The sequence below is a fragment of the Rutilus rutilus genome (assembly GCF_951802725.1).
Source record: "Rutilus rutilus genome assembly, chromosome: 18".
Lineage (NCBI taxonomy): Eukaryota > Metazoa > Chordata > Actinopteri > Cypriniformes > Leuciscidae > Rutilus > Rutilus rutilus.
In genome coordinates, this window is record NC_140231.1 from 1381740 (window position 1) to 1409566 (window position 27827).

At 39.3% G+C, this 27827-nt stretch overlaps 1 protein-coding gene and 1 long non-coding RNA gene across 2 annotated transcripts; one reads left to right on the forward strand and one right to left on the reverse strand.

Annotated features, from left to right (window-relative positions):
- Positions 1 to 202: 202 nt before the first annotated feature.
- On the forward strand, positions 203 to 6888 carry LOC311276826 (uncharacterized protein). The gene is made up of 3 exons (XM_084386772.1): positions 203 to 264; positions 1869 to 1999; positions 5838 to 6888. The coding sequence occupies exons 2-3, from the start codon at positions 1927 to 1929 to the stop codon at positions 6473 to 6475; spliced, it is 711 nt and encodes a 236-aa protein (XP_084242898.1). The 5' UTR covers positions 203 to 264; positions 1869 to 1926; the 3' UTR covers positions 6476 to 6888.
- Positions 6889 to 16776: 9888 nt separating this feature from the next.
- On the reverse strand, positions 16777 to 22491 carry LOC311277516. Its single transcript, XR_014625278.1, has 3 exons — positions 22378 to 22491; positions 21541 to 21679; positions 16777 to 17999 (listed from the first exon to the last, which is right to left on the reverse strand). It is a non-coding gene; the product is annotated as an uncharacterized lncRNA (long non-coding RNA).
- Between the last annotated feature and the right edge of the window lie 5336 nt (positions 22492 to 27827).

Here is a 27827-nt window from a genome sequence, read left to right on the forward strand (position 1 = left end):
TATTTGAGTATTTGAATCTTGTAAACCACATTTGTCTCTATTTGCATTTTAATACTGTAATATCTGGTATAACTGGTTTCTGCGCCCAAACATTACAGCATTGCCTTTTAGACACAATCTCGCACTCTTTGTTTAGTAGTTAGTAGACAACTGTGTGTGTGTGCGTGTGTGAGAGAGAGAGACACAACGGGACTTTTATTTTGGTGTGGCGGTGTGACGTCATAAAGCAGCGCCGCACTCCTGCGTCTGTGTTTCTGAGGAAAGGTTTGTGGTTTTGCATTTAAAGTCTTTAAATCAGTGCAAACTGTTAAAACGTTTTACAAGCTATGTAAAATAGTTTAATATATATATTTTTTTAATCAAACGTAATGTTTTATTTAACATGAATGAACGTTTTTGTGAGTAAATCTCATCCATACATGAGTAACAGAAAAAGGTGCGTCTCATTTCGCATTTCGCTCTCTATAACGTGAATCAGTTTATCGTAAACACGAATTCGGGACACTGGAAATAAGTTATGAGAGAAAATGTGCCTTTTTAAACTCCGAGTCAATTGAACCAAATCATTCAAATGATTCAGTGATTCGATTCGCTCGGGACGCGGACGACTCCTGCTGGTCAGAACAGTGTAAATGCAATGAGAACAGTTTCATAAACACTTTCTGCTACTCTGGGTGAAACTCTTTTTACATCCTGATATCAGTCAATACTAGAAGTGGTCTAAATGTTAAAACATGTACATATATATATCTTCTGTGGAAGTCTCAGGATCACAAAATGTTCGTCCAATCATTGCATTTGGTCCGATGTCCTCCTGTCCGTCAGCGTGTGTATTTCCATATCTCCATCACACCTCATCTCAGTTTGTTTGTTTATTTTATTTATAAATCAAATGTAAATTCATGTCCCGGTTACACATAATGTTGTCACAAATTCCTGGTTAAATAAACATTACACACAAAAAAAGAAAAACCAAATACAATTCTGTTTTGTATTCATTAACTACTATATAATTCATGTTATTTTTTATTATAACCATGTATAAATCGTTAAAAGTTGGCGATCTCGATTCAAACACCCACGTGATCTCTTTCCTAAATTACGGCGATTCGCCTGTGTCTATTAAACATTTGACAGAATCACAGCAGATCTTTTCAACCACACAGTTTCGTTATTTCTGTGTTGCAGATATTCCTATTATCACAAAATTAAAATAGAGTAAATCATCTTTTGATATTAACTTGGCACTTCAAATAAAGATTGTATCAATTACATTGTTACACCAGTAGGTGGAGACAAGTGACTGTTAAAACGTGTATTTGTAATTGAATCATTCACTCAAGAGATTAGTTTAAAGGGGAACTTGGTCACTTTTTTAACTTAAAGTTAGAACCGTTTACCTCCAGTCTTTGTGCTAAGCTAGGCTAGCGGTGGGTGCGTCAGACAGAGTTACGGCACGCACGGAGATGAGAAGGGTATGTATGGACTTATCTAACTCTGGGGGATACGGTGAATAAGCTAAAGTCCCCAAAAGTCGGCGTGTTCCTTTAAATAGACTGCAGCAATTAACATTTTGTCAAAACCTCTAGTTAAATACAAGCTATTTTTCAGAATCGTGATCTCTGTTTGAAACAAAAAAATAAATAAATTTGTGATTCTCAATGTATTAGCGCTGCGGCACTGAGCGATGTTTTCCCACTGTATTGGACATGTTATGCTTTCAAAGCTAGCTTGCTAATGCTAGCCTCTCCGAAATTGCCTACCCTACCTTTAATGTGTAAAGACAACTTTTACAAACCAACTGCAAATGTTTTCATTAAAGTTATGGTTAGGGTTTCTGTTAATACTTTTCATCTTCAACATGACAGAGTGTCCAAACACACAGAAGAACTCCTGGGAAAGCAACTGAGACGCACTATTATAAAGATGGCATTGATTAAAGAGGAGAGTGAAGACGTGAGGATTGAAGTGAAGCGAGAACAGACTGAGGAACGAGAAGGTTAGTTTCATTCTCAACGCTGATCTCAGTCATTTGATCCTTATTTATATATCCAGCTCTACTGAAATGAATGATATTTTTGAAGTTTGTCGTACGAGTGTCCTAATTAAAGCAGCTTTATTTGACATGGAGCGGGTCGCCTCATGTTGAGATCACATGACCAGACAAACTTTTACTTCTACATTGGACATTCATTATTACTACATGTCACACGTTATAATACAGGAATTAGGAAAAAACAATATAGAAGTAGCCTAAAAAAAAACAATTATTTTGTGTAACATTAAAGGGATACTCCAGGTTTCTTGTTCCGATCACCTTTAAGTATTATCAGTTTATGACGATATCTTATTCAAAACCATCACAGATGCAACAACGTGCCCTGTCGTCTCAACCACAGGCGCAACAGGACATTCATCCCGATCTTAATACCTTTTTACAGTTTTTCTTGATTGTTAACACACATCACCATTTTCTCAAACCTATAAACACAATCTGAGAATTACACACCAACAAACCTCAACCGGTCACATCAGAATTAAACATTTCAGTCAAAAACATATTTGAATTAAATATTAAATACAGTTAATTTATCTTTGATATTATAGATTACACTGTGTAGATTCCCCCTTAATGAAAGCAACTCTGTACTTGGCACTTGATGATGTTGGTTTTTTTAGGTTGTGAGGAAATATAAAACTGAGTATCATCTGCATAACACATATAGGAGGAGAAAAGCAGGGGACCTACAGTAATACTGAGCCCTGTGGCATGCCGGAGCAATCCTATGTTCCCCACATTTATAAGGCACATAATGAACACTTGAAAAGGTCCTATTTTCCCCAGTTCAATGGTCTTCACACATTAAGAAAACTTTTTAAAGTCCCCCTGTAATCAATCATTTTATCCCTTAAAACTAGGGGTGTAACAATACCCTCATGTCACGATTCGATACATATCACGATACTGAACTCACGATACGATATTATTGCGATACTCCAAGACATATGATAAAAGGTTAACAAAAAACTGCACTGTTGATTAAAAAGCTACATTTTATATTTCATTGTGTGTGTAAATGAATAGTCTTGGACTTGGTGCTGAAACCCAAAGCACAGGACAATAGAGACACCAGAATAACAATATTCATGATTCTGAAGATGAAAATACTGAATTATTGTAGACGAATATGCTTGATCTCTGTCACTGACTAGATACAGTGGGGAGAACAAGTATTTGATACACTGCTGATTTTGCAGGTTTTCCCACTTACAAAGCATGTAGAGCTCTGTCATTTTTATCATAGGTACTCTTCAACTGTGAGTGACGGAATCTAAAACAAAAATCAAGAAAATCACATTGTATGATTTTTAAGTAATTAATTTGCATTTTATTGCATGACATAAATATTTGATACATCAGAAAAGCAGAACTTAATATTTGGTACAGAAACCTTTGTTTGCAATTACAGAGATCATATGTTTCCTGTAGTTCTTGACCAGGTTTGCACACACTGCAGCAGGGATTTTGGCCCAGTCCTCCATACAGACCTTCTCCAGATCCTTCAGGTTTCGGGGCTGTCGCTGGGCAATACGGACTTTCAGCTCCCTCCAAAGATTTTCTATTGGGTTCAGGTCTGGAGACTGGCTAGGCCACTCCAGGACCTTGAGATGCTTCTTACGGAGCCACTCCTTAGTTGCCCTGGCTGTGTGTTTCGGGTCGTTGTCATGCTGGAAGACCCAGCCACGAGCCATCTTCAAAGCTCTTACTGAGGGAAGGAGGTTGTTGGCCAAGATCTCGCAATACATGGCCCCATCCATCCTCCCCTCAATACAGTGCAGTCGTCCCCTTTGCAGAAAAGCATCCCCAAATAATGATGTTTCCACCTCCATGCTTCACGGTTGGGATGGTGTTCTTGGGGTTGTACTCAACCTTCTTCTTCCTCCAAACACGGCGAGTTGAGTTTAGACCATAAAGCTCTATTTTTGTCTCATCAGACCACATGACCTTCTCCCATTCCTCCTCTGGATCATCCAGATGGTCATTGGCAAACTTCAGACGGGCCTGGACATGCGCTGGCTTGAGCAGGGGGACCTTGCATGCGCTGCAGGATTTTAATCCATGACGGCGTAGTGTGTTACTAATGGTTTTCTTTGAGACTGTGGTCCCAGCTCTCTTCAGGTCATTGACCAGGTCCTGCCGTGTAGTTCTGGGCTGATCCCTCACCTTCCTCATGATCATTGATGCCCCACGAGGTGAGATCTTGCATGGTGCCCCAGACCGAGGGAGATTGATTGTCATCTTGAACATCTTCCATTTTCTAATAATTGCGCCAACAGTTATTGCCTCCTCACCAAGCTGCTTGCCTATTGTCCTGTAGCCCATCCCAGCCTTGTGCAGGTCTACAATTTTATCCCTGATGTCCTTACACATCTCTCTGGTCTTGGCCATTGTGGAAAGGTTGGAGTCTGTTTGATTGAGTGTGTGGACAGGTGTCTTTTATACAGGTAACGAGTTCAAACAGGTGCAGTTAATACAGGTAATGAGTGGAGAACAGGAGGGCTTCTTAAAGAAAAACTAACAGGTCTGTGAGAGCCGGAATTCTTACTGGTTGGTAGGTGATCAAATACTTATGTCATGCAATAAAATGCTAATTAATTATTTAAAAATCGGCAGTGTATCAAATACTTGTTCTCCCCACTGTATATTTAAAATAATGTCTGCCACTTTTTACTGGTGACATCAGACATTTGGCATTATCAGGACACACAAATATTCCCCCATTGCATTATTAAACATAATATTCAACATTATATATAGCAGTTTAATGTAGTACTGACACTAAAACTCTGAAACAAATTTTCAGTTTGGGTGAACTATCCACAATACAGTTTGTCACTATCCACGATACATATTGTTGCATTTTTGTATTGCAATATATTGTGACACGATATATTGTTATACTCCTACGTAAAACTCATCTTTGATCACCAAAATGACATATTTAAATAATTTTTTCTTGAAAAAAAAAATCTATTCATGCCTTAAAATATTTTGATTGTAATTCGACCCTTGCCTCATTTAGTATACGTGGTTCTATGAATATGCAAATGAGCCCCACCTCCACTCACTCACTCAGCTCAGAGATCCACTGGTTGACGATCACACGTTGATCTGATTGGTTACAAGGTAGTTTGTGACGTCAGAAACACCAGCGATTTCAAAGCGTGTTTTTGAGACTGTCTTTGGTTCACTGCAGTTTTAAGGAGGAAATACTCAGCAATGGTGTCGACTTATGAACTTACACATGGTTTGTCTTAAAGCATATTAAAAACACCACAAAGACATATAAACAACATTAAAACCCAGATTTATTTACCACAGGGGGACTTTAAAAGTTCATAACTAATTTTTCCAGGTGTCTATCAATTTTATAAACGTGTAACCCTAAAACACAGAACTTGGGAACATTTTTTTTCAGGTTCCCACTCTGTAAAAAAATAAATATGGGGACCATAGGACCCTTTTTCACATGTTTGTCATTTTATAAATCTTACATTTTATAAATCTTTAGACCCTGGGAACATAGGAATGACCCATGGCACGCTATACTTGTGCTTGATGAGACTTGTCTTCATTTATACTTGTCCACAAATGCAAATACGTGTCCTAAAGAAAGCAAATAGTTAACAATATTGAGAAGAAATTCTAAGATTATAGATCTGAACAACTCTTTCACTATCTTAGTGCATATAGGATCTAGCAAGCATGTTGTTGTTTTTGATGTCTGTTGCTGTGTGACGTCAAACTGTTGACTTGTATTTGTCTTTCGCTTTAGACCTGATGGTGCTGAAAGAAGAGAGTGAAGTACTAGTTGAAATGGAAGAGCAAGATCACTATGAGAAGAAACAGTGTGATTTCATCAATGGAGAAAAACCCAGAGAAACTGAAAAGACTTCCTCACAAAAAAGAGCTCAGAAGACCAAATCTAACAGTCACTTCACCTGCGATCAGTGTGGAAAGAGTTACACTGAAAAAGCCAGCCTTAAAAGCCACACGAGAGTTCACACTGGAGAGAAGCCTTTCACATGCCCTCAGTGTGGGAAACGTTTTACTCATAAAGGAAGCCTTAATGACCACACGAGAGTTCACACCGGAGAGAAGCCTTTCACCTGCCAACAGTGTGGGAAACGTTTCACTCAAAAACAAAACCTGACAGTCCACATGAGAGTTCACACTGGAGAGAAGCCTTACACATGCCCTCAGTGTGGACAGAGTTTCAGGCATAAAAAAAACCTTTATACCCACATAAGTCGTCACACAGAGACTGCTTTCACCTGCAAACTGTGTTGCAAGAACTTCTCACATGAAGAAATTGCTAATGCGCACATAGACCTGGACAGTGGAGAGAGCGCACTGACCTGCCAACAGATATGCCAACATATGTACTCAGTGTGGACACAGTTTCACACATAAAAACCCTTACAGGCTTCCCACGTGTCCTGAAAAACCTGGAAAATTAATGGCTAATGTTTCAGTCCTGGAGAATGTAAAATGTCCTGGAAAATCTTGTTGTTGTCTTGGAAAGTTATATAAAAAATGTTCTTGTTTTCCTTTAGCAAAGAACAAAGAGTTTATCACTCCCTAAAAGAATAAATGAAGCACAAAGTGCTAAGTTCAGGGTCAAGTCACCTTTATTTATCAGTGTTGATTCATTTCGGATCAATACATGTGTAAAGTACATGAATTATGAAATGAGTTCAGCTATAAAGCCGATCTGCAGAAAACAGTGATGTCATCGTCTAGCTAAGTTGATTTCTCATCCAATATTGTCAGTGCAAGTCAAATCAGTAATATTGCTGAATATTAAGTGTACCCAACTAAGCAAGCCAGAGAACCAAGTGGCAAAGAACCCAAACTCCATCAGTGACAGAATGGAGAAAAAAAAAAACTTGAGAATAACCAGGTTCAGTCACTCAGTTCTCTGGCCAACAAACACACGCAGTGTATGATTATGATTCAGGCAGCATTACAGGTCAGAAGTCCGATTCATCACGCTGGTATGGAGACGAAGCTGGTCATGGGTCAGAGGACCTGTCGGGTTCTTGTGGTCTTTGCTCATCTGTGCCGATGGCTGTCATGTCAACGAGGTCTTCACAGGGGATTGTTCTAGTAGACATGGTCTCGGTCAACACTGGCAAGGTTTAGTGTTGACAGAACTGGGCTAATATGGTCATACTTCCTGGTTCTGGTAAGAACTCGAGCTGCTGCGTTTTGAACCAGCTGTAGTTTGTTTATTAAGCGTGCAGGGCAACCACCCAGTAGAGCATTACAATAATCTAGCCTTGAGGTCATGAACGCATTAACTAATTGTTCCGCATTTGTCAATGAGAGCATATTATGTTATTTAGATATATTTTTAAGATGGAAAAATGCAATTTTACATAGACACGTGACTTTCAAATGAAAGACACACACACACACACCCAGGTTCCTAACCGACGATGAAGACTTAACAGAGCAGACATCAAGTGTCAGACAGTATTCTAGGTTATTACGTGAGGACATTTTTTGTCCAATAATTAGAATCTCTGTTTTTTCAGAATTAAGTAGTAGGAAATTACTAGTCATCCAATTTTTTATATCAGCTATGCATTCCGTTAATTTTGTGAATTGGTAAGTTTCGTCTGGGCGTGAAGAAATATACAGCTGAGTATCGTCAGCATAACAGTGAAAACTAATTCCATGTTTCCTAATGATATCTCCTAATGGCAGCATGTACAGAGTGAACAGCAGCGGTCCTAGTACTGAGCCTTGTGGTACGCCATACTGAACTTGTGATCGATGAGACATCTCTTCATTTACTGCTACAAACTGATAACGGTCAGATAAGTATGATTTAAACCATGCTAATGCAATTCCACTAATGCCAACATCATTTTCGAGTCTATTTAAAATAATGTTGTGATCGATAGCATCAAATGCAGCACTAAGATCAAGTAACACTAATAGCGAGATACAACCACGATCGGATGATAAGAGCAAATCATTTGTGACTCTAATGAGAGCTGTCTCGGTACTATGGTACAGTCTAAATCCACACTGAAAATCCTCGCAGATATAATTTCTTTCTAAAAGGGAACATAGTTGTGAGGATACGGCCTTTTCTAGTATCTTTGACAGAAAAGGTAGATTCGAGATCGGCCTGTAATTGACTAATTCTGTAGGATCAAGTTGCGTTTTTTTAACAAGCGGTTTAATCATAGCCAGCTTAAAAGTTTTTGGTACGTATCCTAGTGACAAAGATGAATTAATGATATTAAGAAGAGGATCTGTGACCTCTGGAAGCATCTCTTTCAATAAGCAGACCTAGCAGCTTTTAAGGCCTCTCTGTATGCAATCGAGCTCTCTTTCCATGAAATGCGAAATACCTCTAGTTTTGTTTTCTTCCAGTTGCGCTCCATTTTTCTGGCTGCTCTCTTAAGGGCCCGAGTGTGCTCGTTGTACCACAGCGTTGGACTATTTCCTTTAATCTTCTTTAAGCGCAACGGAGCAACTGTGTCTAAAGTGCTGGAAAAGAGAGAGTTAAAAGTTTCTGTCGCAATATCCGAGTTCTTCGAAGCTATCCGGGATGCTGAGATGATGAAACTGATCAGGAAGATTATTAATAAAGCAATCTTTAGTGGCAGAAGTGATAGGTCTCACATATTTGTAACACGGAGTCAGCTTTGTCTAAATGAAGTTTACACAAGACTTAAATGATCTGAGATGTCATCGCTCCGCTGCAGATTTTCAACGGCTCAACATTGATTCCATGTGATAAATGTATGATTATGACAATGAGTAGGTCCTGACACATGTTGTCTAACTCCAATAGAGTTCAGAATGTCTTTAAATGCCAATCCCAATGCATCTTTTTCGTTATCTACATGTATATTAAAATTACCAACAATTAGGACTTTATCTGCAGCCAGTACTAACTCTGATAGAAAATCAGCAAATTCTTTAATAAAGTCTGTATGGTGCCCTGGTGGCCTGTATACAGTAGCCAGCACAAATCTCAAACGTGATTTAGCATTTACACTAGATAGTGTTACATAAAGCACCATCACTTCTAGACTAGACTTCTTAGTAATTCTGAAGATATTACAATAAATTACAGCAACACAGCACAGCACATCTAGGTTATAATCTGTAATCATATCATTAGCATTAAGTGCTTTTGAAGTAAGGGATCGAATATTCAGCAACCCGAGCTTTATCATTTGTTCATCTGTATTATATGTTTTTTTATTTGTTGAACATCAATTCAATTCTAAATCTAAAGCCTCTCCGACCACCCCCTTACTCCTGACCATACTGTAATCCAAACAATCCCAGTCATTCGGATTACTTCTCCAGAGGAAGATATGTTGCAGTGGGGACAGAATAATTCTGGATGGCTTCATATGCTCTTTATTCAGATCAAAATGCCCATGAGGGAACACATTAGTCTCGGAGAAGCTACCGGTCCTTATCCTGAATGGAGGTGTCTCCATCGGTGGTAGATCAAGTTGCCACGCAGATGCAAGGGCGTTGCCATTCGCTGAGGCGTTTTCTTTAAGCGAATCTGTGGAAAAGCATGTCTCGCATGGCTCTGTGAGACTCTCCAAACTTCTCCCCCTCACCATCTCATCAAATAAGACGTTTTTAACCCCCATTCCCAATCCCACATGCTTTGGAAGAGAGGGAGGTCGAGGCTGATCCTCATCCTGCTCATCCTGAGTTTAGTATCATAATTTTTTCGAAGGACATCTGTGAAGCTCTCATCTCAGTTAACAACTCTTCATGTCCCTCCTTCAGATTCAAGCAAGAACTGTAAAAAAAGAAGTGCAATCTGTTCTCACCCTTTTTTTGGCTAGATTGACTAGGTACAGGAAAATGTGTCCCCTCCGCATTGAGAGCATTAGGCCTATGAATGTGAAGCCCCTCTAAGGTTCCTAAAACTGGGAACTCCACATCATGATTTTCACCTGATGCATTTTCACCGGATGCTGGTGCATCCATTCCATTTCTTCAATGCCTAAATGATGAAACTGTCATAAGATAGAATGTGGAGGCTGACCATAAACAGCTAAAAATCTAAATAATGTTCAACATAATTCTCCATCAAACCTTGTGGGAAAAGTTTGTAACAGCGTCTAGTATTTAAACCCAGATCACCTGCCACAAGATTTAAATTAGGGAAGGGAACCAACTCCTAGAAAATAACTGATACAATCTGAAAGAATCGAAATCTCAGCACACAAATAAGAACACAAAAAAGAACAGAAATACTCAGCAAGACTAGAGATATATGTACATGTAAGTATAATTTGGAAAAGAACATGTACCAAAGAAAACATCTATAGATGAAATGAGTGTAAAATGTCTTATCTGGGATAGTCCGCACTGAAGATTTAAATCCTTGCAACTGTGTAGATAAATTAATTAAAACTAATCTTGGGATGAGGTAGACTGAATCAGATTGAAATAATCCACCAAATATCACACTCACTATGTTCAATGTACGTTAATTAATCCCTGTGCAGATACCCAAAATATCTTACAAAAGAGTTACAGTAAGTGGTAATGTGTCCTGGGGTTAAGTAACCTTTTCTTGAGAGTCCCTCTCCTTGTTGTCAATAGTAAGGACTAAAGAGAACAAACAACCACACATGAAAAAGAGTAAAAATGACCTTAATTCTAATGTCTGTTATACATTGTGCGATTTTGGGTTGTCCCAGATGAAAGATGACCAATCGTGGTGATTTCTGTGGTCGTGGCTCCTATACGGTGGTCCAACGTCAAACAGTGAGAGAGGTTCAAAGACAGCCGTTCTCAGGGTATAACCAAAGATAGCCTGCGATCATTTTCTGACGGTGTCAGAAATTTAGCATGAACATCTCACGGTGTTTGCTGTTTTTTTTTTGTTTTTGTGATTGCAAACTATTTGTTGTTGCTGCCATATTGAGCCAGAAGTAATGTTGTATATGTATCAATTCCATGTGAAAATATTAAGTCTAAGGTATGGTTACAATAATTCAATTCAATTCAATTCAAATTTATTTGTATAGCGCTTTTCACAATACATATTGTTTCAAAGCAGCTTTACAGAAAGTGCATTTCAGAAATGTACATAGAGAAATACAGTTAGTTAATCATGTATTGATTTAGGGCATATACATATCGCCAGCGTCGAGTCGTCTCTTCACAGGCGTCGAGTCGTCTCTTCACGGGCTTCGAGTCGTCTCTTCACAGGCGTCGAGTCGTCTCTTCACAGGCGTCGAGTCGTCTCTTCACAGGCGTCGAGTCGTCTCTTCACGGGCTTCGAGTCGTCTCTTCACAGGCGTCGAGTCGTCTCGTCACGGGCGTCGAGTCGTCTCTTCACGGGCGTCGAGTCGTCTCTTCACGGGCGTCGAGTCGTCTCTTCTCAGGCGTCGAGTCGTCTCTTCACGGGCGTCGAGTCGTCTCGTCACGGGCGTCGAGTCGTCTCTTCACGGGCGTCGAGTCGTCTCTTCACGGGTGTCGGGTCGTCTCTTCACGGGCGTCGAGTCGTCTCTTCACGGGCGTCGAGTCGTCTCGTCACGGGCGTCGAGTCGTCTCTTCACAGGCGTCGAGTCGTCTCTTCACAGGCGTCGAGTCGTCTCTTCACGGGCGTCGAGTCGTCTCTTCACGGGCTTCGAGTCGTCTCTTCACAGGCGTCGAGTCGTCTCTTCACAGGCGTCGAGTCGTCTCTTCACGGGCTTCGAGTCGTCTCTTCACGGGTGTTGGGGCATCTGTAGTTTCCATGGGAGGCTGGATACAAACTGGAGCTGACGATCTGTATTTACCTCGGACTAGCGTCCCGAGATAACAACAGAAAAGCAGATGGGAAATAATTAGCGTAGCTGCTGTTCATAATATTAATGCATTCAATCTGATTCAACTGTAGTATAAAAGGTAAGTATTATGTGAATGCTTGGCTAAAGAGATGCGTCTTTAATCTAGTTTTAAACTGGGACAGCGAGTCTGAGCCTCGAACAATATCAGGAAGGCCATTCCAGAGTTTAGGAGCTAAATGTGAAAACGCCCTCCCTCCTTTAGTGGACTTAGATATCCAAGGAATGACCAGAAGCCTCGAATTTAGTGATCTTAAAGAGCGCGATGGATTGTAGGGCGATAGAAGTTCCGTTAAATACCCAGGAGCTAAACCATTTAGGGCTTTATAGGTCAGTAGTAATACTTTGTAATTGATACAGAATTTTATAGGTAACCAATGTAGAGACGATAGAATCGGTGTTATATGATCATATTTTCTTGATCTAGTAAGAACTCTAGCGGCTGCATTTTGGACTAACTGTAGCTTGTTTATTGAGGATGCAGGACAACCGGCTAATAAAGCATTACAGTAATCTAGTCTCGAGGTCATGAATGCATGAACTAACTTTTCTGCATCAGAAACTGATAGCATATTACGTAGCTTAGCAATGTTTCTAAGGTGGAAAAAGGCTGTTCTTGTAACATATGAAATATGATTTTCGAAAGACAAGTTGCGGTCTAATATAACACCCAGGTCTTTTACTGTAGAGGATAAAGTAACAGGACACCCTTCTAAATTAAAGTTGTATTGTAAGAGGTTTTGTGGGCAGTTTTTTGGACTAATAAGTAATACCTCCGTTTTATCTGAATTTAATAGCAGAAAATTACAGGTCATCCAGTATTTTATATCTTTAACACACTCTGTCAATTTAGATAATTTATTGTTTTCATCTGGTCGTGATGAAATATATAATTGAGTCATCAGCATAACAGTGGAAATTAATTCCATGTTTTCTTATAATATTACCCAGTGGCAGCATGTATATTGAGAATAGCAGAGGGCCTAACACAGATCCTTGCGGTACTCCATAGTTTACTGGAGTTATCTTCGATTTTTCCCCATTTAAACAGACAAAATGGTAACGGTCTGATAAGTACGATCTGAACCAGTTTAATGCCTGTCCCTGAACACCAGTGTAGTTTTGTAGTCTATCTAAGAGTATTTTGTGATCTACAGTGTCGAACGCAGCACTAAGATCGAGTAAAACTAGTATTGAGATACAGCCTTGGTCAGAAGCTAGAAGTAAATCATTTGTGATTTTAACGAGCGCAGTTTCAGTGCTATGATGCGGTCTGAATCCTGACTGAAATTTTTCATAGATATCATTTTCTTGCAAGAAAGAGCCCAGTTGGGCGGACACAATTTTTTCTAGTATTTTAGACATAAATGGAAGATTTGAAATCGGTCTGTAATTTGCTAGATTATTATGATCTAATTGTGGTTTCTTAATGAGAGGTTTTATAACTGCCAACTTGAATATTCTAGGAACATGACCTAAAGATAAAGACGAGTTAATAATATTGAGAAGAGGCTCTGCCACTACAGGTAACACTTCTTTCAGTAGTTTAGTGGGTATTGGATCTAATAAACATGTTGTTGTTTTAGATGAAGTGATAAGTTTATTTAGCTCTTCCTGCCCTATAGTAGTAAAGCGGTGTAGTTGTTCTTGAGGGATAATTGAGGCTGAATCATAAGACACCATTAAAGATTGTACATTTACAATTGTGTTTCTGATGCTTTCTATTTTCTCAGTGAAGAACTTCATGAAATCATTACTACTAAACTGTAACGGAATATTTTGCTCAGGTAACATCTGTTTATTTGTTAGTCTAGCCACGGTGTTAAATAAAAACCTTGGATTATTTTGGTTATTTTCTATTAGTTTGCGGAGGTGCTCAGCCCTGGCCGCTTTTAGGGCCTTTTTATAACGTGACATACTGTCTTTCCACGCGATTCTAAAGACCTCTAAATTAGTTTGTTTCCATTTACGCTCTAAATTACGAGTTTCTCTCTTGATAACATGCGTAGCACTGTTGTACCATGGTGCTTTCGTTTTCTCTCTAACCTTTTTTAATCTAATTGGTGCAACGATGTCTAATGTACTAGAGAAAATGGTGCTCATAGTGCTAGTCATTTCCTCTAGTTCATCTGTTTGTTTGGGTTCACTGAGCAACTGAGATAGATCAGGTAAGCTATTTGAGAATCTATCTATAGTTGTTGGAAGGATTGTTCTGCCTGGTCGATAACGTGGCGCAACCTGACACATTTCAGCAGTACGTAGTATGCAAGTGACCATGTAATGGTCAGTGACTTCATCACTTTGCGGTATAATATCTATATCGGTTGGATCGGCTCCATGTGATATAATTAAATCTAGCGTATGATTAAGACGATGAGTGGGACCAGTGACATTTTGCTTGACCCCAAAGGAGTTTAATAAATCTGTAAACGCAGCCCCTAACGCATCATTTGTGTTATCTACGTGTATGTTAAAATCTCCAACAATTAATGCTTTATCGACATTGACCAATAGATCTGAGAGAAAGTCTGCAAACTCTTTTAGGAAATCAGCGTAAGGCCCTGGCGGTCTATATACAGTAGCCAAGGCTAGAGATAATAGGGATTTCTTTCTTACATCTAAGAGAGTAACATTTAGCACAAGTACTTCAAACAAATTAAACCTGTGACCTGTTTTCTGGGTAACATTAAGAATATCTCTGTAGATTGTTGCAACACCACCGCCACGACCAATCAGGCGGGGCTCATGCTTATAACAGTATCCAGGAGGAGTAGACTCATTAAGACCGAAATAATCATTTGGTTTAAGCCAGGTTTCAGTAAGGCAAAGTACATCGAAACTATTATCTGTGACCATTTCATTTACAATAACCGCCTTAGGTGTGAGTGATCTAATGTTTAGAAGACCTAGCTTTATAAATTGTTTTTGTACACTAATATTGAGATTTTCTGGTTTAATCACAATTAGATTTTTCCTAGATTCTACAGTAGATTTAATGTTTGACCTCACTAAACGAGGAATAGACACAGTTTCAATATAATGTTCTACATTGGTACTTATATCAATTAAGTTTGGACAGCAAAGAGTGTGATTTGGACTTTGACTTACTAGTCATATGGTGTGTAGCGTCTTGGAGATGTTGTCCGACAGAATAGCCGCTCCGATTCTGCTGGGGTGAAGGCCATCAGCGCGGAAGAGCCTAGGTCGCTCCCAGAAAAGATTCCAATTATTTACAAAGAGTGGGTTACAATAAGTGGGTCCTGACACGTGTTGCCTAACTCTAACAGAGTTCAGAATGTCTCTTAATGCCAATCCCAATGCGTCTTTTTCATTATCTACGTGTATATTAAAATCACCAACAATTAGGACTTTATCTGCAGCCAGTACTAACTCTAATAGAAAATCAGCAAATTCTTTGATAAAGTCTGTATGGTGCCCTGGTGGCCTGTATACAGTAGACAGCACAAATGTCAAGCGGGATTTATCGTTTACACTAGATAGTGTAAAGCACCATCACTTCAAAAGAATTATACTAAAAGAGTAATACTGCAAATATTATTAATTGTAGCAACACCTCCCCCTTTGCCCTTCAGACGAGGCTCATGTTTATTACAGTAATCTTGGACGGTGGACTCATTTAAAGTAATGTAATCGTTTGGTTTTAGCCAGGTTTCTGTCAAACACAGCACATATAGGTTATGTTCTGTGTGAACATATCATTTATAAAAAGTGCTTTTGTAGAAAGGGATCTAATATTCAGGAAACCAAGCTTTATCATTTGTTCATCTGTATTACATCTGATTTTCATTTGTTGAACATTTTTACCCTTAGATGGCTTTGGGAGTTTTTTGTATTTCCTAATTCGGGGAACAGACACAGTTTCTATATGATGATATCTAGGTGAAAGAGGCTCAATGTGATGGGATTTATCTGACCTTGGTGACATGAGACAGCTAGCAGACGGTCGGTTTAGCCAGTCTGTCTGCTTCCTGACCTGAGCCCCAGACTGTCATGTTTGAGCTCTAAAGGCCTCATTATACTTCTGCGTCGGACATACGCCAGAGCCTATACGCCGTAGGCAACGTGTTGGTTTTAATTTATACTTCTGTGTCATTGTCCGCGTTGACGCGCACCTGGGGAGCATGAAACCCCGAGGGAGGGGTTCTGGCAGACCAATCACAGCGCTTGTGTCCGCGTAGAATTGACGCGTTGTTACATTTTTGGAGAGGTGCACGTCAGGGTACGCCGAAGGGTACGCGCGCTACACACAGCCTACGACGTAGCTACGGCGGCAGTTCGACGCAGAAGTATAAAATAGGCTTAAGACTATGGGCCATATTACTAGAGAGAAGAGCAGCACCATCCCAGGAGGGATGAATACCATCTCTTTTCAACAGGTCAGGTCTGCCCCAAAAACCCTATATTATTTTGCGGACACCACTTAGACAACCAGCCATTGAGTAAGGGGAATCTATTAAGTATCTCATCACTCCGGCGAACAGGAAGGGGGCCAGAGCAAATTACAGTGTCTGACATCGTACTTGTGAGTTAACACAGTGGCAACATAAGCTATGCTAAACGTGGCAAGCAGTGATTTCTACATACCACAGTGTTAGCAAAAGATAGAAAAGAGACGGTAAGCATGAATGACAAGTTAAAATGCTAACAAAATGCTAACACGTTGTGCTAGCAATAGCAATTTAAATGATAAGATAGCGATGTAAGATTAACATAATAGATCTCAGATATATAGTGATTTAACAGTTCAAATGACAAAACAGAGCTACAATCACAAACCACTTAGCAGCCAGAGAGGAACCAGAAGCCAATGATGTCGCTCTCACGAAATTAAATAATGAATATTGCACCACATTTCTTGATTGCTTTTTATAGTTTATATCATTTCATGTATAACCTTTCATTTACATTGTAGCATTTCACTGTAAGACAAAAGTTTAACTAATATTTTGATTCTGAGGTGTCAATAGGCTATAAATTGAATGGAGGGACTTCTTCATACATTCAAAATTAGAGGCCGTTAACCGCAACCACAACATTTTTTGAAACTGTGGCAAGAGAGACTGTCAAGTGAGAAAGAAGTGGTCATGAAAGCGGAAAATCGGATTTGGCCCAAATTCAGTTGAGGTATGAACGCAATTTCACAAATATGCATTTTCTAGTGCCATTCTAAACACTTTCTACACAAAGTACTAAAACAGGTTCTCACATAAGCATGACTTTTCATGTGTATCTGTATATGTGATGGCAATATGCTGTATATTTTTATTACATTGGTTACAACATGTGAATCTTCACGTGAGAAATAAGGGATACTTTATGTCCAAAACGCTTTCCACACTGACCACATGCAAACGGCTTCTCTCCAGTGTGAATGTTCTCATGCTTTTTAAGGTTTCCTTTATGAGTGAAGCCACTTCCACAGTGTTGGCAGGTGAAAGGCTTTTCTCCAGTGTGAACTTTTGTGTGTTTTTTAAGGTTTCCTTTATGAGTGAAACTCCTGCCACACTGAGGGCATATGTAAGGCTTTTCTCCAGTGTGAATTCTCATGTGGGCATTAAAACTTGATTTGTGTGTAAAACTCCTTCCACACTGATGGCATGTGAAAGGCTTCTCTCCAGTATGAATTCTCATGTGGCTTTCAAGGCTTCCTTTCCGAATGAAACTATTTCCACACAGATTGCAGATGAAAGGCTTCTCTCCAGTATGAATTGCCATGTGGCTTTTAAGGCATCCTTTTCGAATGAAACTGTGTCCACACAGTTTGCAGGAGAAAGGCTTTTCTCCAGAGTGAATTCTAATGTGCCTGTTAAGGATTACTTTTTGAGTGAAACCTCTTCCACATTGAGGGCATGTGTAAGGCCTCTCTCCAGTGTGAATTCTCATGTGAGAATTAAGGTTTGCTTTTCTGTTGAAACTTTTCCCACACTGTTGGCAGGTAAGATAGCGTATATTTGTGGCCTTTTGAGCTCTTGCTCGTGAAGTCTTTTCAGTCTGTGAGCAACTAAATGATTTTTCTCCAGTAATGAATTCATGATGAATTTCATTCAGTTCTTGACTCTCCTCTTTCAGCGCCATCAGGTCTAAGGCAAAAAAAAAAAAAAAAAAAATACAATTTAACGGCACAAAGCAACAAACATAAAATAAAAAATAAAAATATATATTATTAACCAACAGCAGTATCAGTATGTTAGATCCTATGATTTTACTTTTTCTCACACAAGACAGCTGTTATATTTGAGTTTCACAAGTGGTACCAAATTAATATTGTGAGTTTTGGCCAAACTTCTTAATGTGAGTGTGAAAGTGCCAGATGAAATCTTACTCCATTTACCTCACCAGTCAGGAATTTCACCATGAAATTACAAAAACAATCAAAGTTTGTTTCAAATTGAAATTATGTAGATGGAAGGAAGAATGCCACCTGACCAATCTGAAGGATCTGAGAGATATAAACTCTTCTGTATTATCAATACAAGGAAGACAAGTGTAATACAATAAATAATATCAACTAAAAGAAAGTTTTCAGCAACACTGCAATTCTGCAAAGTGGATCTGAGCGGGCCAGAGATGCCCAGCCCTGATGTAAATGAAGAGACGTCTCATTAAAAACAAGTATGGAGTGCCACAGGGCTCAGTATTAGGTCCTCTGCTTTTCTCTTTGAACTTCCCCCTGAAAGATATTATTTCACTCTTATGCTAATAATACCCAGTTTTATATTTCTTCACAACCTGACAAAACTTCCCAGCTCTCTAAGACAGCAGAGTGTATTAATGATATAAAAGACGGGATAACTAGTAGACTGCTTACGAGATGCAAGAAATATAGATTTTATCATCACAACACTAACTGCATGTTAGGTTTTTTATCGATTTTAAAAATCTGCTAAATTACACACAAAGCTTTGAACGGTTGAAACAGTTCTCGGGTTCTATGTCTCTGATTTAAAATGAATTGATGGCATCTACGCTAATTGTTCATGAAAGCCACACATGGAATTAACATGCTATGCTAACTAGCATAAGACAAGAAACACAGGCACTGTTAACTTATTCTCCGGATCAGTAGCAAGAAATCCGTTCAGTCATTTCTGTGCGGCTTGCTCCAAATATCATCTGATAAGATTTTGGAGAATATTGGACAAAATTTGTAGAAGGAGTGACAGAAAAAAATGTTTTTCATTTATTTCAATATGGCCGACAGGTACATTGATGGAAAATGACAAATGAGATATCATCAGAATCTGCATAAACCAAGGAACATTGTGACAGAAGAAGAAAAAAAATCTACATTTGTTTTTAAGTTCTAAGAGTTTTTGCAAAAATCCTTGTATCTCTGGAACACTAGGTGGCGCTGTGTTCAAAATTCTCAGGTCCCATCAGGACATGCTGTTGATGATCCCTGCCAAATTTTGTGGCAATATGTCAACATGTTAAAAGATATTGCAATTTATGACAAATTTCAAAATGGCGTACTGGTGGTTATGAGCTAAAAGAGCCATTTGTCAGATCTCAAGACCTGTAGGTGGTGCTGTCCCCAAATTTGGCATGGACCCTCAGATCATGGCTCAGACTCAAACTAAATCACAGCCTTTGCGATTTGATAATCGCACTAAGCCATTAAAACGTTTTCACAAGCATTCATGTTTAAAATTCATACCAGCCAAATGCCAAGTAACACCGTTTCATATCCACGAAAGGCTAGATTTGAAAAATGCTAGATGCTATTCACATTTTGCAGTTTGTTTAGTAATCTTCATACAGTCCTCCTAATTCACGCGTCATTTTATAAATACGGAAAAATCCCATCCCTGAGTTAGAGTTGAGCTGCAACAGCCTACAAGCCAATGTTAGGATGGACTTCTACTACAAGACACACACTGACTGCACAGAATATAAACTGTTACTGACAACAGCAGTGCTACATTCAAATCAAACAAAAGACATTGGGCCTCATTCATGAATGTTTTGTGAATATATTAGTAAATTCAGAGTAATTTGCACGTAGGGCTGTCGCGATAACCGCAATATCGCAGTACCGCGCTACTGACAAGCCAACCGCAGAGGAATTCAAGTTACCACAGCAACCGCGATATTCGCGTGTTTTCTTTTTCATAAGGCTATTCCCTCCTTGTTTTGAACTTCGTGCATGTGTATTGAATGTTAAATAAGTTAATAATGATAATAAGACGCGGCGATCGTGGTTTTATCATGGTGATTTGTACAGAGGCTTCGTGGATTTGCACTTAAGCCTAAACAGACAGTGAATGAGAGAGATCGACTGAGCGCGTGCGATTACCTGCGTCTGTCTTTGAGGTCAAGTTATATTCGTGAAAAGGTTGCCGTGTGGCCAAGGAAAGTTAAATATATGTCCTGTCATCCTTTTAACGTTTAAAATAAAGGGTATTTACCATGGATTTACCGAGGAACTCGCGGTCGCGGCCGCGGGAAACAAAACTCAGTGAGTCACGCATTGAATCAATGCCATTTGTCTCTATTAAGTGAAGCTTCAGCGTTACCCATGCGACGCATTGCTGGTCAGCTGAGCCTTGAAAAGTGGAGCTCAAAGTTAAAAATAATTAACCTTGTTTCATTACTATCTTTTAATGAATCAGTCAGCGTTTTTGAACGTGTTGTTGAATGAATGGTTTATGACTCACTCAAAGACAGTCCGTTGCCATAACAACTGCGCGCTGAGTGACAGGCTTTCAATGTGGAGAGACGCGGTTTTGTTTCGGTTTATTGGTTACTTAAAATGTACTCGTTTTTGTGCATGCTGACCACATCGTGACACTTATTTATATAGCAACAAATAAATATAAATAATTCAAAATAAATTAATAAATGCGGTAAAACCGCTATTGAGCCACTCAAAATTACCGCAAGGGAAAATCCTTCACCGCGACAGCCCTATTTGCACGTAAAACGGACCTTCCGTAAAAATCTCCTCCGGATTCACAAATGCTTTGTAAACATCAGATTTACTTGTTAAACGTGTGTATGTTAATGAATTCCTATCATTCGTAAATAGGGCATGTGCACGCTCATTCACAACTACGCAAATCACGTGTCCAGGAATGCTGAGGATCCTTCTGGATTCCTTTCTCAGGTTTGGCTCCAGTATCTTGCATAAATGCAAAAGAGAATAATAGGCCATATAATATGCCTAACAATAAATGTTAAATTATGTCCACCAGAGTGTTTGTAGCCAGCTGAAATATCTGGTGCTCGTCTGAAAACGGCCACCTGGTCTTTGGAGGCGCCGTGTTTTTCCAGCTGAGGTGCTTTAGTTGCTATTAGGGCTGGTTGGATATACCGGTACACGTTTAACCGGTAGAAATTTGTCAACTGGTAGAGATTTTGGATATCGTCTTGATTGCGGTTACGCTCGGATTAATTGCTAGGAATAGAATACAAAATCGCTCTAGATTTTCCTCCTCATCTTCTCGAAAACAAACGTTCAGCCAGAGGTGCAGAATAACACAACCTGTGATTGGTCACTTACTTAGTCGAAATACGACTTTAAAAAAAGGAAAAGAGAGAAAGCTGCAAGAGGGAAGACAGAAAGATGAGAAAATGTACATGCCATCTCTGACTGAGTTCATCTCTGAGAATTAAACCAACCTGCTCGTTCCTCAGTCTCTTCTTGCTTCACTTCAATCCTCATGTCTTCACTCTCCTCTTTAATCAACGCCATCTTAAAACGTCGCCTACGTCACGTGGATCTCAGTCGCTTCACCAGGAGTTTTTCTGTGTTTGGACTCTATATTAAAGTTCAGAAAGAAAAATAATTTCCAGACTATATTTCAGGGTGTGTCTCAATCAGCGCACTAGTTCAGTAGCCAGCAGCACACTGGCAGTTAATGGACTTAAATAGGATGATTAGCCAAAAAAAAAAAAAACACTCAAAACTAGCACTACAAATTAATAAAAGAACACAAATTATACAGACACTTTGTATTTAGTTATGGTATATATTTATTTGTTGCTAACATTTAATAGATTACACTTCCGTGAAAACATTTTCAGTTGGTTTGTAAAAGTTGTCATTGTTCATTGTTTTTGTTCATTTTCACGGTTTTGACCAACAGGTTTTGTCGTCAGCGCGCGGTGATCCGAGCGATTCGAATCACTGATTCATTTTTGTGAGTCATTTGGTTCAATTGACTCGGAGTTTCGAAAAGCTCAATTTCTCTCATCACTACTACTTGCCAGTGACCTAAATAATATATACGATAAACTAATACACGATATCGAGAACGAAATGAGATGCACCTTTTATATACATTGTATACTCATGTATACTTGATTCACGAAAAATAACGTTCACAAATGTTACATGAGGCATTACAATGTTACATTTAATAATAATTCATTTATTTTACATAGCTTGTAAAAACGATTACATTGATAGAACAGCTTCCATTTATTTAAACACTTTAATTGCGTAAAACCACAAACCTTTCTTCAGGTGAACCACAACAGAAGCTGGAGTGCGGCGCAGCTTTATGACGTCACATCGCCAGGCCAAAATAAAAGTCCCGTTCTCACACACATACACAGCTGTCTAAAATCACAAACGGAAATATACATACATACATACATACATACATACATAAAATATATATATATATATATATAATATAATATATATATATATATATATATATATATATATATATATATATATATATATATATATATATATATATATATATATATATACAGATATAAAGACCTACTAAAGAAAGAGTGCAAGATTCTGTCTAAAAGGCAATACTATAATGTTTGGGTGCGGAAACCATTTATACCAGATATTACACCATTAAAATGCACATAGTGACAAATAAAATGTACATGTTAAAAATATATTTTTCAGGACACTGAGTGGCAACTGGTCCTCATCTTCCTCACTGACATCACTGGGAAAATGTGAACTGCAAGGCAAAGGTAAGACAATGAGTGACATGATCAGTGCTTTAACAGGCTTTTCTCCACGTATTTACAGAGGAAGAAATTGCATCACTTTCCATCAATGCAGTCAATGCTTCTGCATCTGAGGTTCTTTGACAGAGCATTAAATAAGTACTTTGAACTCTTGGACAGGCTTGGCCAAGAATTTGAGGACAGATTCACTGACTTTGATAAGCTGGAATGCGTGCCATTCATTGCAAATCCTTTCATGCAAGTGGACATTTTGCACATTTCTAAGAAACTAAGTGATGCGTTTAACCTGCTCTTCTAGAAAGGTTGAGATGGAGATTTAAAAGCTTATTGGGGCCAACAGACTTTTGGAAACTTGTTGACCCAGAGAAATATTTGCACAGCAGCCAAAAAGTCTTTTTGGTTCAACTCGCCTGTGTGTATCTGCATTTTCAGATATGAATTTTATTCATACAGGGTTAGTGGACATTTGGAGGACTCCATTAGAGTTACAGTGTCAGGTATACTCCTGATTATAGGGCACTTATGGACATTAAGCAGTGGCAAGCTTCCCATTAAAAGGCAGTTAGAGGACCACTGTTGTTGTTTTGTTTTGTGTTGTTTTGCCTATAAAAGCTGGCAGATTTGGACGATTTGTTGTTGCAAATGTGCCAAATTACTCTTGAAATTGTGTTGTATTAAAATATTCAGGGAAATATGTTCAGTGTAATATATACATAGAGAAAATTATAAAATTATAAATATATTTGATTATATCAAACAAGTAGCCCTCCAGACTATTTTGATCTATCTATCTAGATCAAGACAACAGGCGAACCACTGAACAAAGAAACTCGAACAATTCTTGACATGTTTGCACGCCTCAGCCTGGTTCTGCTCCTCCAACGCGGTCCATTCGCCAGAATTATAAAGACTATCACCCGTCCCTCATCACCACCTCAATTATAGACAGTATACTCATACCCAATCCATTCCTGTCTCGTTGGAGTTTGACCTACAGCACATGCTTAGCGTGTTTTTTTTCTTCATCTCCTAAAGGAGTTTTGGAATTGTGTTTTGTTGTTGTCGACTGAGTTATTACTGCGTTCTACTGTGTTTCCTGTGTATTTGCTCAGAATTAAATAAAGGTGAATTTCATCGCTTGACACTTTTACAGTAATGATGTAATTAATCTTCAGAGTTCAGGTTACAGTATTCCTTCTTTTTATACTCAATATATTAAATCCAGAGTTATCTGTATTTAATTGATGATGATTTGACTCAATACATGTTGTCAGAGCATCAATCAGTTCTGTTCAGGAGGAAGTGCACTATGTAACTTTTTTTGTTCAAACAAAAATTCAACAAAACGTCATTACACCATCAATCCTTTTTCCAAAACATGTTTTTGGCTTACCATAGCCGCGTTTCCATTACCCTTCAAATTGCGCAAATTGAAATTGCGAGTTGAAAATACGCCCAATGGAAACACGTCAATTTCGCAAAAACTCCCATTTATCGCAAACAAGTTTTTCCGCTCGCATGAGGAGGTTTTCAGGCAATTTGAAAAAGGATTATTTCTCAAAACTGCAATGGAAACAGTTTTTGTGCATTTACAGTCACCTGACGTAGATGATGAGGTGTGTTTGGACAGAAGACGAGACAGAGTTCTTTATTAAATTCATATAAGACAAAAGAATTACAGGAATACTGGATTCTAAACCTCTAATAAATGCCACAATCAAGACCTGGAAGCAGATCTGAGGGAGAAACACCCAGAAACTCCTCATATGAGCCGCTCACAGTATAATAAGGGCCGTTCCTCACCATTAATGCTTGGAAACACACACACACACACACACACACACACACACACACACACACACATCTCCTTCGATTAATAACAATGGCTAGTGCAGTGGCTGGGATATAGTACATAAACCTACCAGCGTCCGTTGCCATGGTTTTTGGAATGATTTTACTCATCGCGAGAGGAAATGGTTCGGAAATCGGTTAATGGAAACGCATCATATCGCAATAGTTTTTTGTCGACATTTAGAAGAAAAAAAAGAAAGAAAAAAAACGCAAAAGTTTTGCGCAAATCTGTAATGGAAACGCGCCTCATGATTCGCTATGGTAAGTCTATTATAAGTGTTTATATTTTAGACAGAGTATCCCACTCGATCTACAATATAAACACTTACAATGGGCTTTTTTTTTTGCGTACTGAGGGATTTGAAATGTAAAAGCGATGCGGAGATGATGGTGATTTTATTACTCAACAGGTGTATAATGTGTTTTATTGAACAGATAAACTGCCATATGTAGCTCTCTAACAGAGTTCATCTTGAAGCATTATCTATTGTGAAGGGTCTTTTTATTATGGCTGTTGTAGCGCCGTGCTGGACTTTAAGGAAGTACAGTGTCTGTTAGTGGGTAAAGCTACAGTAACGTCTTCAGCTAGTCAGCTTGAGATTCTTTTACGCAGAGCTGAAGCACAACCAAAATAATGTTCTTCAACAAAAAGCATGCATTGTGCTCATTGAGCAGATGGGACCGGGCGACACCGATGGTCCTGGAGGACGAGGCAGAGCCGGTGCGACCGAGGACTGAAGCGGAGCTGGAGAGAAGGCAGATCCAGACAGGAGTGTGTGTCCCGTACAGCGCTGTAACTCGTGCTTCACTATCACAGTACGATCATCGTTGAAGAATCCACTAGCTAGCCACGACTGTTTCCCGAAACCATATTGTCGCAAATTGGTTGTTCAACCACGTTGGTTAATGATGTCACGCAGGTGGTGGAGAATTATTGGTCGTTTTTTTTTTTTTTTTTTTGCTATAAATTACAGACGTGGCATCTGAGGACTATTTCTCAGTTATTTTGCTTTATTTCCAGATTCAATCATAGATTCAATCATAGATTCAATTCCAGATTCAATCATTCAATCATAGGCTTGTTCTTACGCACTAGAGCTCGTTCACACATGCGCACTCTTCAAAAACTACGCTTTAAATCTCTTGACCAAGGCGGAGCCGGAGGAACGAGGGAGCCCGGTGGAGCCACTAGGACGATGGTATCTGGTGGAGCCGAGGGAGGGAGGACCCACATCGACAGGTGGAGTGAGGAGATCAGCGGCTGGGGGATCCTCTTTACTGGGCAGAGCTGGAGAACTGAAGACCCGAGGCAAATCCACACCGTTGAGAGGTGTCAGAGGAATAGCAATGGGGCAGAAGGGAACCAGCGGAGGCTGAGCTGAGGAACCGCCTGACTTCCTTGGAAAAGGAAGTGGGAGAGGGAGGCTGGGTGGAAACTCGTGAGTCACAGGAGACATTGAGCTGGGTGGACCAGCGGGGGCACAGGAGATTTTGTCAAACTTCACAAGCAACTCCACAGGAACGGACTATGTAGTCGGCTCATAAACCTGGTCAGTCTGTCCATCCGTCAAGCTCAGGCTCCTGGGCGAAGTGTGGTATGACCGTCGGCTCTGGCGCTCTCTCTGTGATGGGCTTGGGCTCAGTGTCTGTGGTGGGCTCAGGCATTAAGTCCATGATGGGCAGTGTTGGCTGGGCTCTGGGTGGGGAGTGGAGTCCACCAGAGGATTATGAGCAGCTGTAGCTAGAATGGGCATAGTGTTTGTGGAGTAGGCATCCTCCCCAACCTCCTTGACATCCAGTTATCCACAGTGCAGCATTCCAGCGAACTTGGTGGCACAGTTAAAGGAAGTCATCCACATAATCCTCCAGCAAACGTCCGCCTTGATACAGGGACAGTAGCTGGTCCTCTTGACTTTTTCTTGCTGCTAGATCCATATTTAGGCGGTCTTGTGTACTGTCACGGTGTGGTCAGGCAAAACGAGGAGAAGGATCTAATTGTAGCACTTTAATAATAAACAAAAGCAAAGAATAATTCACAATGAATATGATCACTAGAAAACACATGGCAACATAGACAACACAAGACAAAGAACTGAACAAACTGAGGGCTATGAATTCATAGAGAAAACAAAGAGCTATGAAATGAAATGCAGGTGAAATGAATCAGTAACCATGGAAACACAATAACACCCATTAGGAAACTAGGTCAATTACTGATGACAAATAACACAGGCAAACAATATATAATTTATCAGCCTAAGAGCCTGTTTTCTATCAATATTCCCACTTTACTCCTAAAAAGGAGCAGCTAATCTCAGCATGACTTTCTTTTACAACACTTTATCACTTTCTTTACCTCTGTTTACTGTAATATTCATAAAGCATATTCAACCTTCAATAAACATTCCCTTCATTCTGCTTAGGGTCAGCAAATTTTAACATTTCTATTCAACAATGGCTATTGAGAAGACACAAGATTATTCATAGCACGCTTAATCAAAACCTTAATGAACTGAATAATACAACAGATAATAAATGCAAGGATTGATAGTGTTACCCCTGTGGGGATTAAGGCACTTGCATGCATCTGCTGCCAATTTGTGAGCCAAGCTAAAAAGCCATTTTGCTCATTTACTTCTCTTTCCTGTAATTCTTCAGTTAGGCAGAGTCCTCTCAGTTACTCTTCGACAGCCGCTAGAGTGTCTTTGGTGATGTTAATGAACATAATCAACTCATATCTTGTAACTTCTACCTCTATTTGCAGACAGCCAACACCTATTGCTGGAAATATGCCTTCAAAGAACCTTTTGGTACCAGTCCAGGGGCCGGTTTCACACAGATAGACTTTGACTATGGCTTAGATATAGTAGATAGTTAGACTTCAGATAGACATCTAAATCAGACCGTTGTACAAAGCACTTAAGACTCTGACTATCTTAAGTAGGACTACACTGCAATGCATTCTGGGTAAAATAAGACACTTTTCAAAACAAAAAAAACATGGCGGATCGAGTAAGCGCATTCAACCGCTCAGTGCAGTTTACCCCCAGCGGGAGATATGTGTTTGTTGGAGAAGTATAACAGTTACAAGGACATTTTACTTGGGAAATTTA

What these genes read in the sequence shown, in the direction of transcription:
- LOC311276826 (XM_084386772.1), top strand. Translation starts at nt 1,927, where the DNA reads ATGGCATTGATTAAAGAGGAGAGTGAAGACGTGAGGATTGAAGTGAAG. An exon ending in ACAGACTGAGGAACGAGAAG is followed by an intron (nt 2,000 to 5,837) that starts GTTAGTTTCATT and finishes CTTTCGCTTTAG; the next exon opens with ACCTGATGGTGCTGAAAGAA.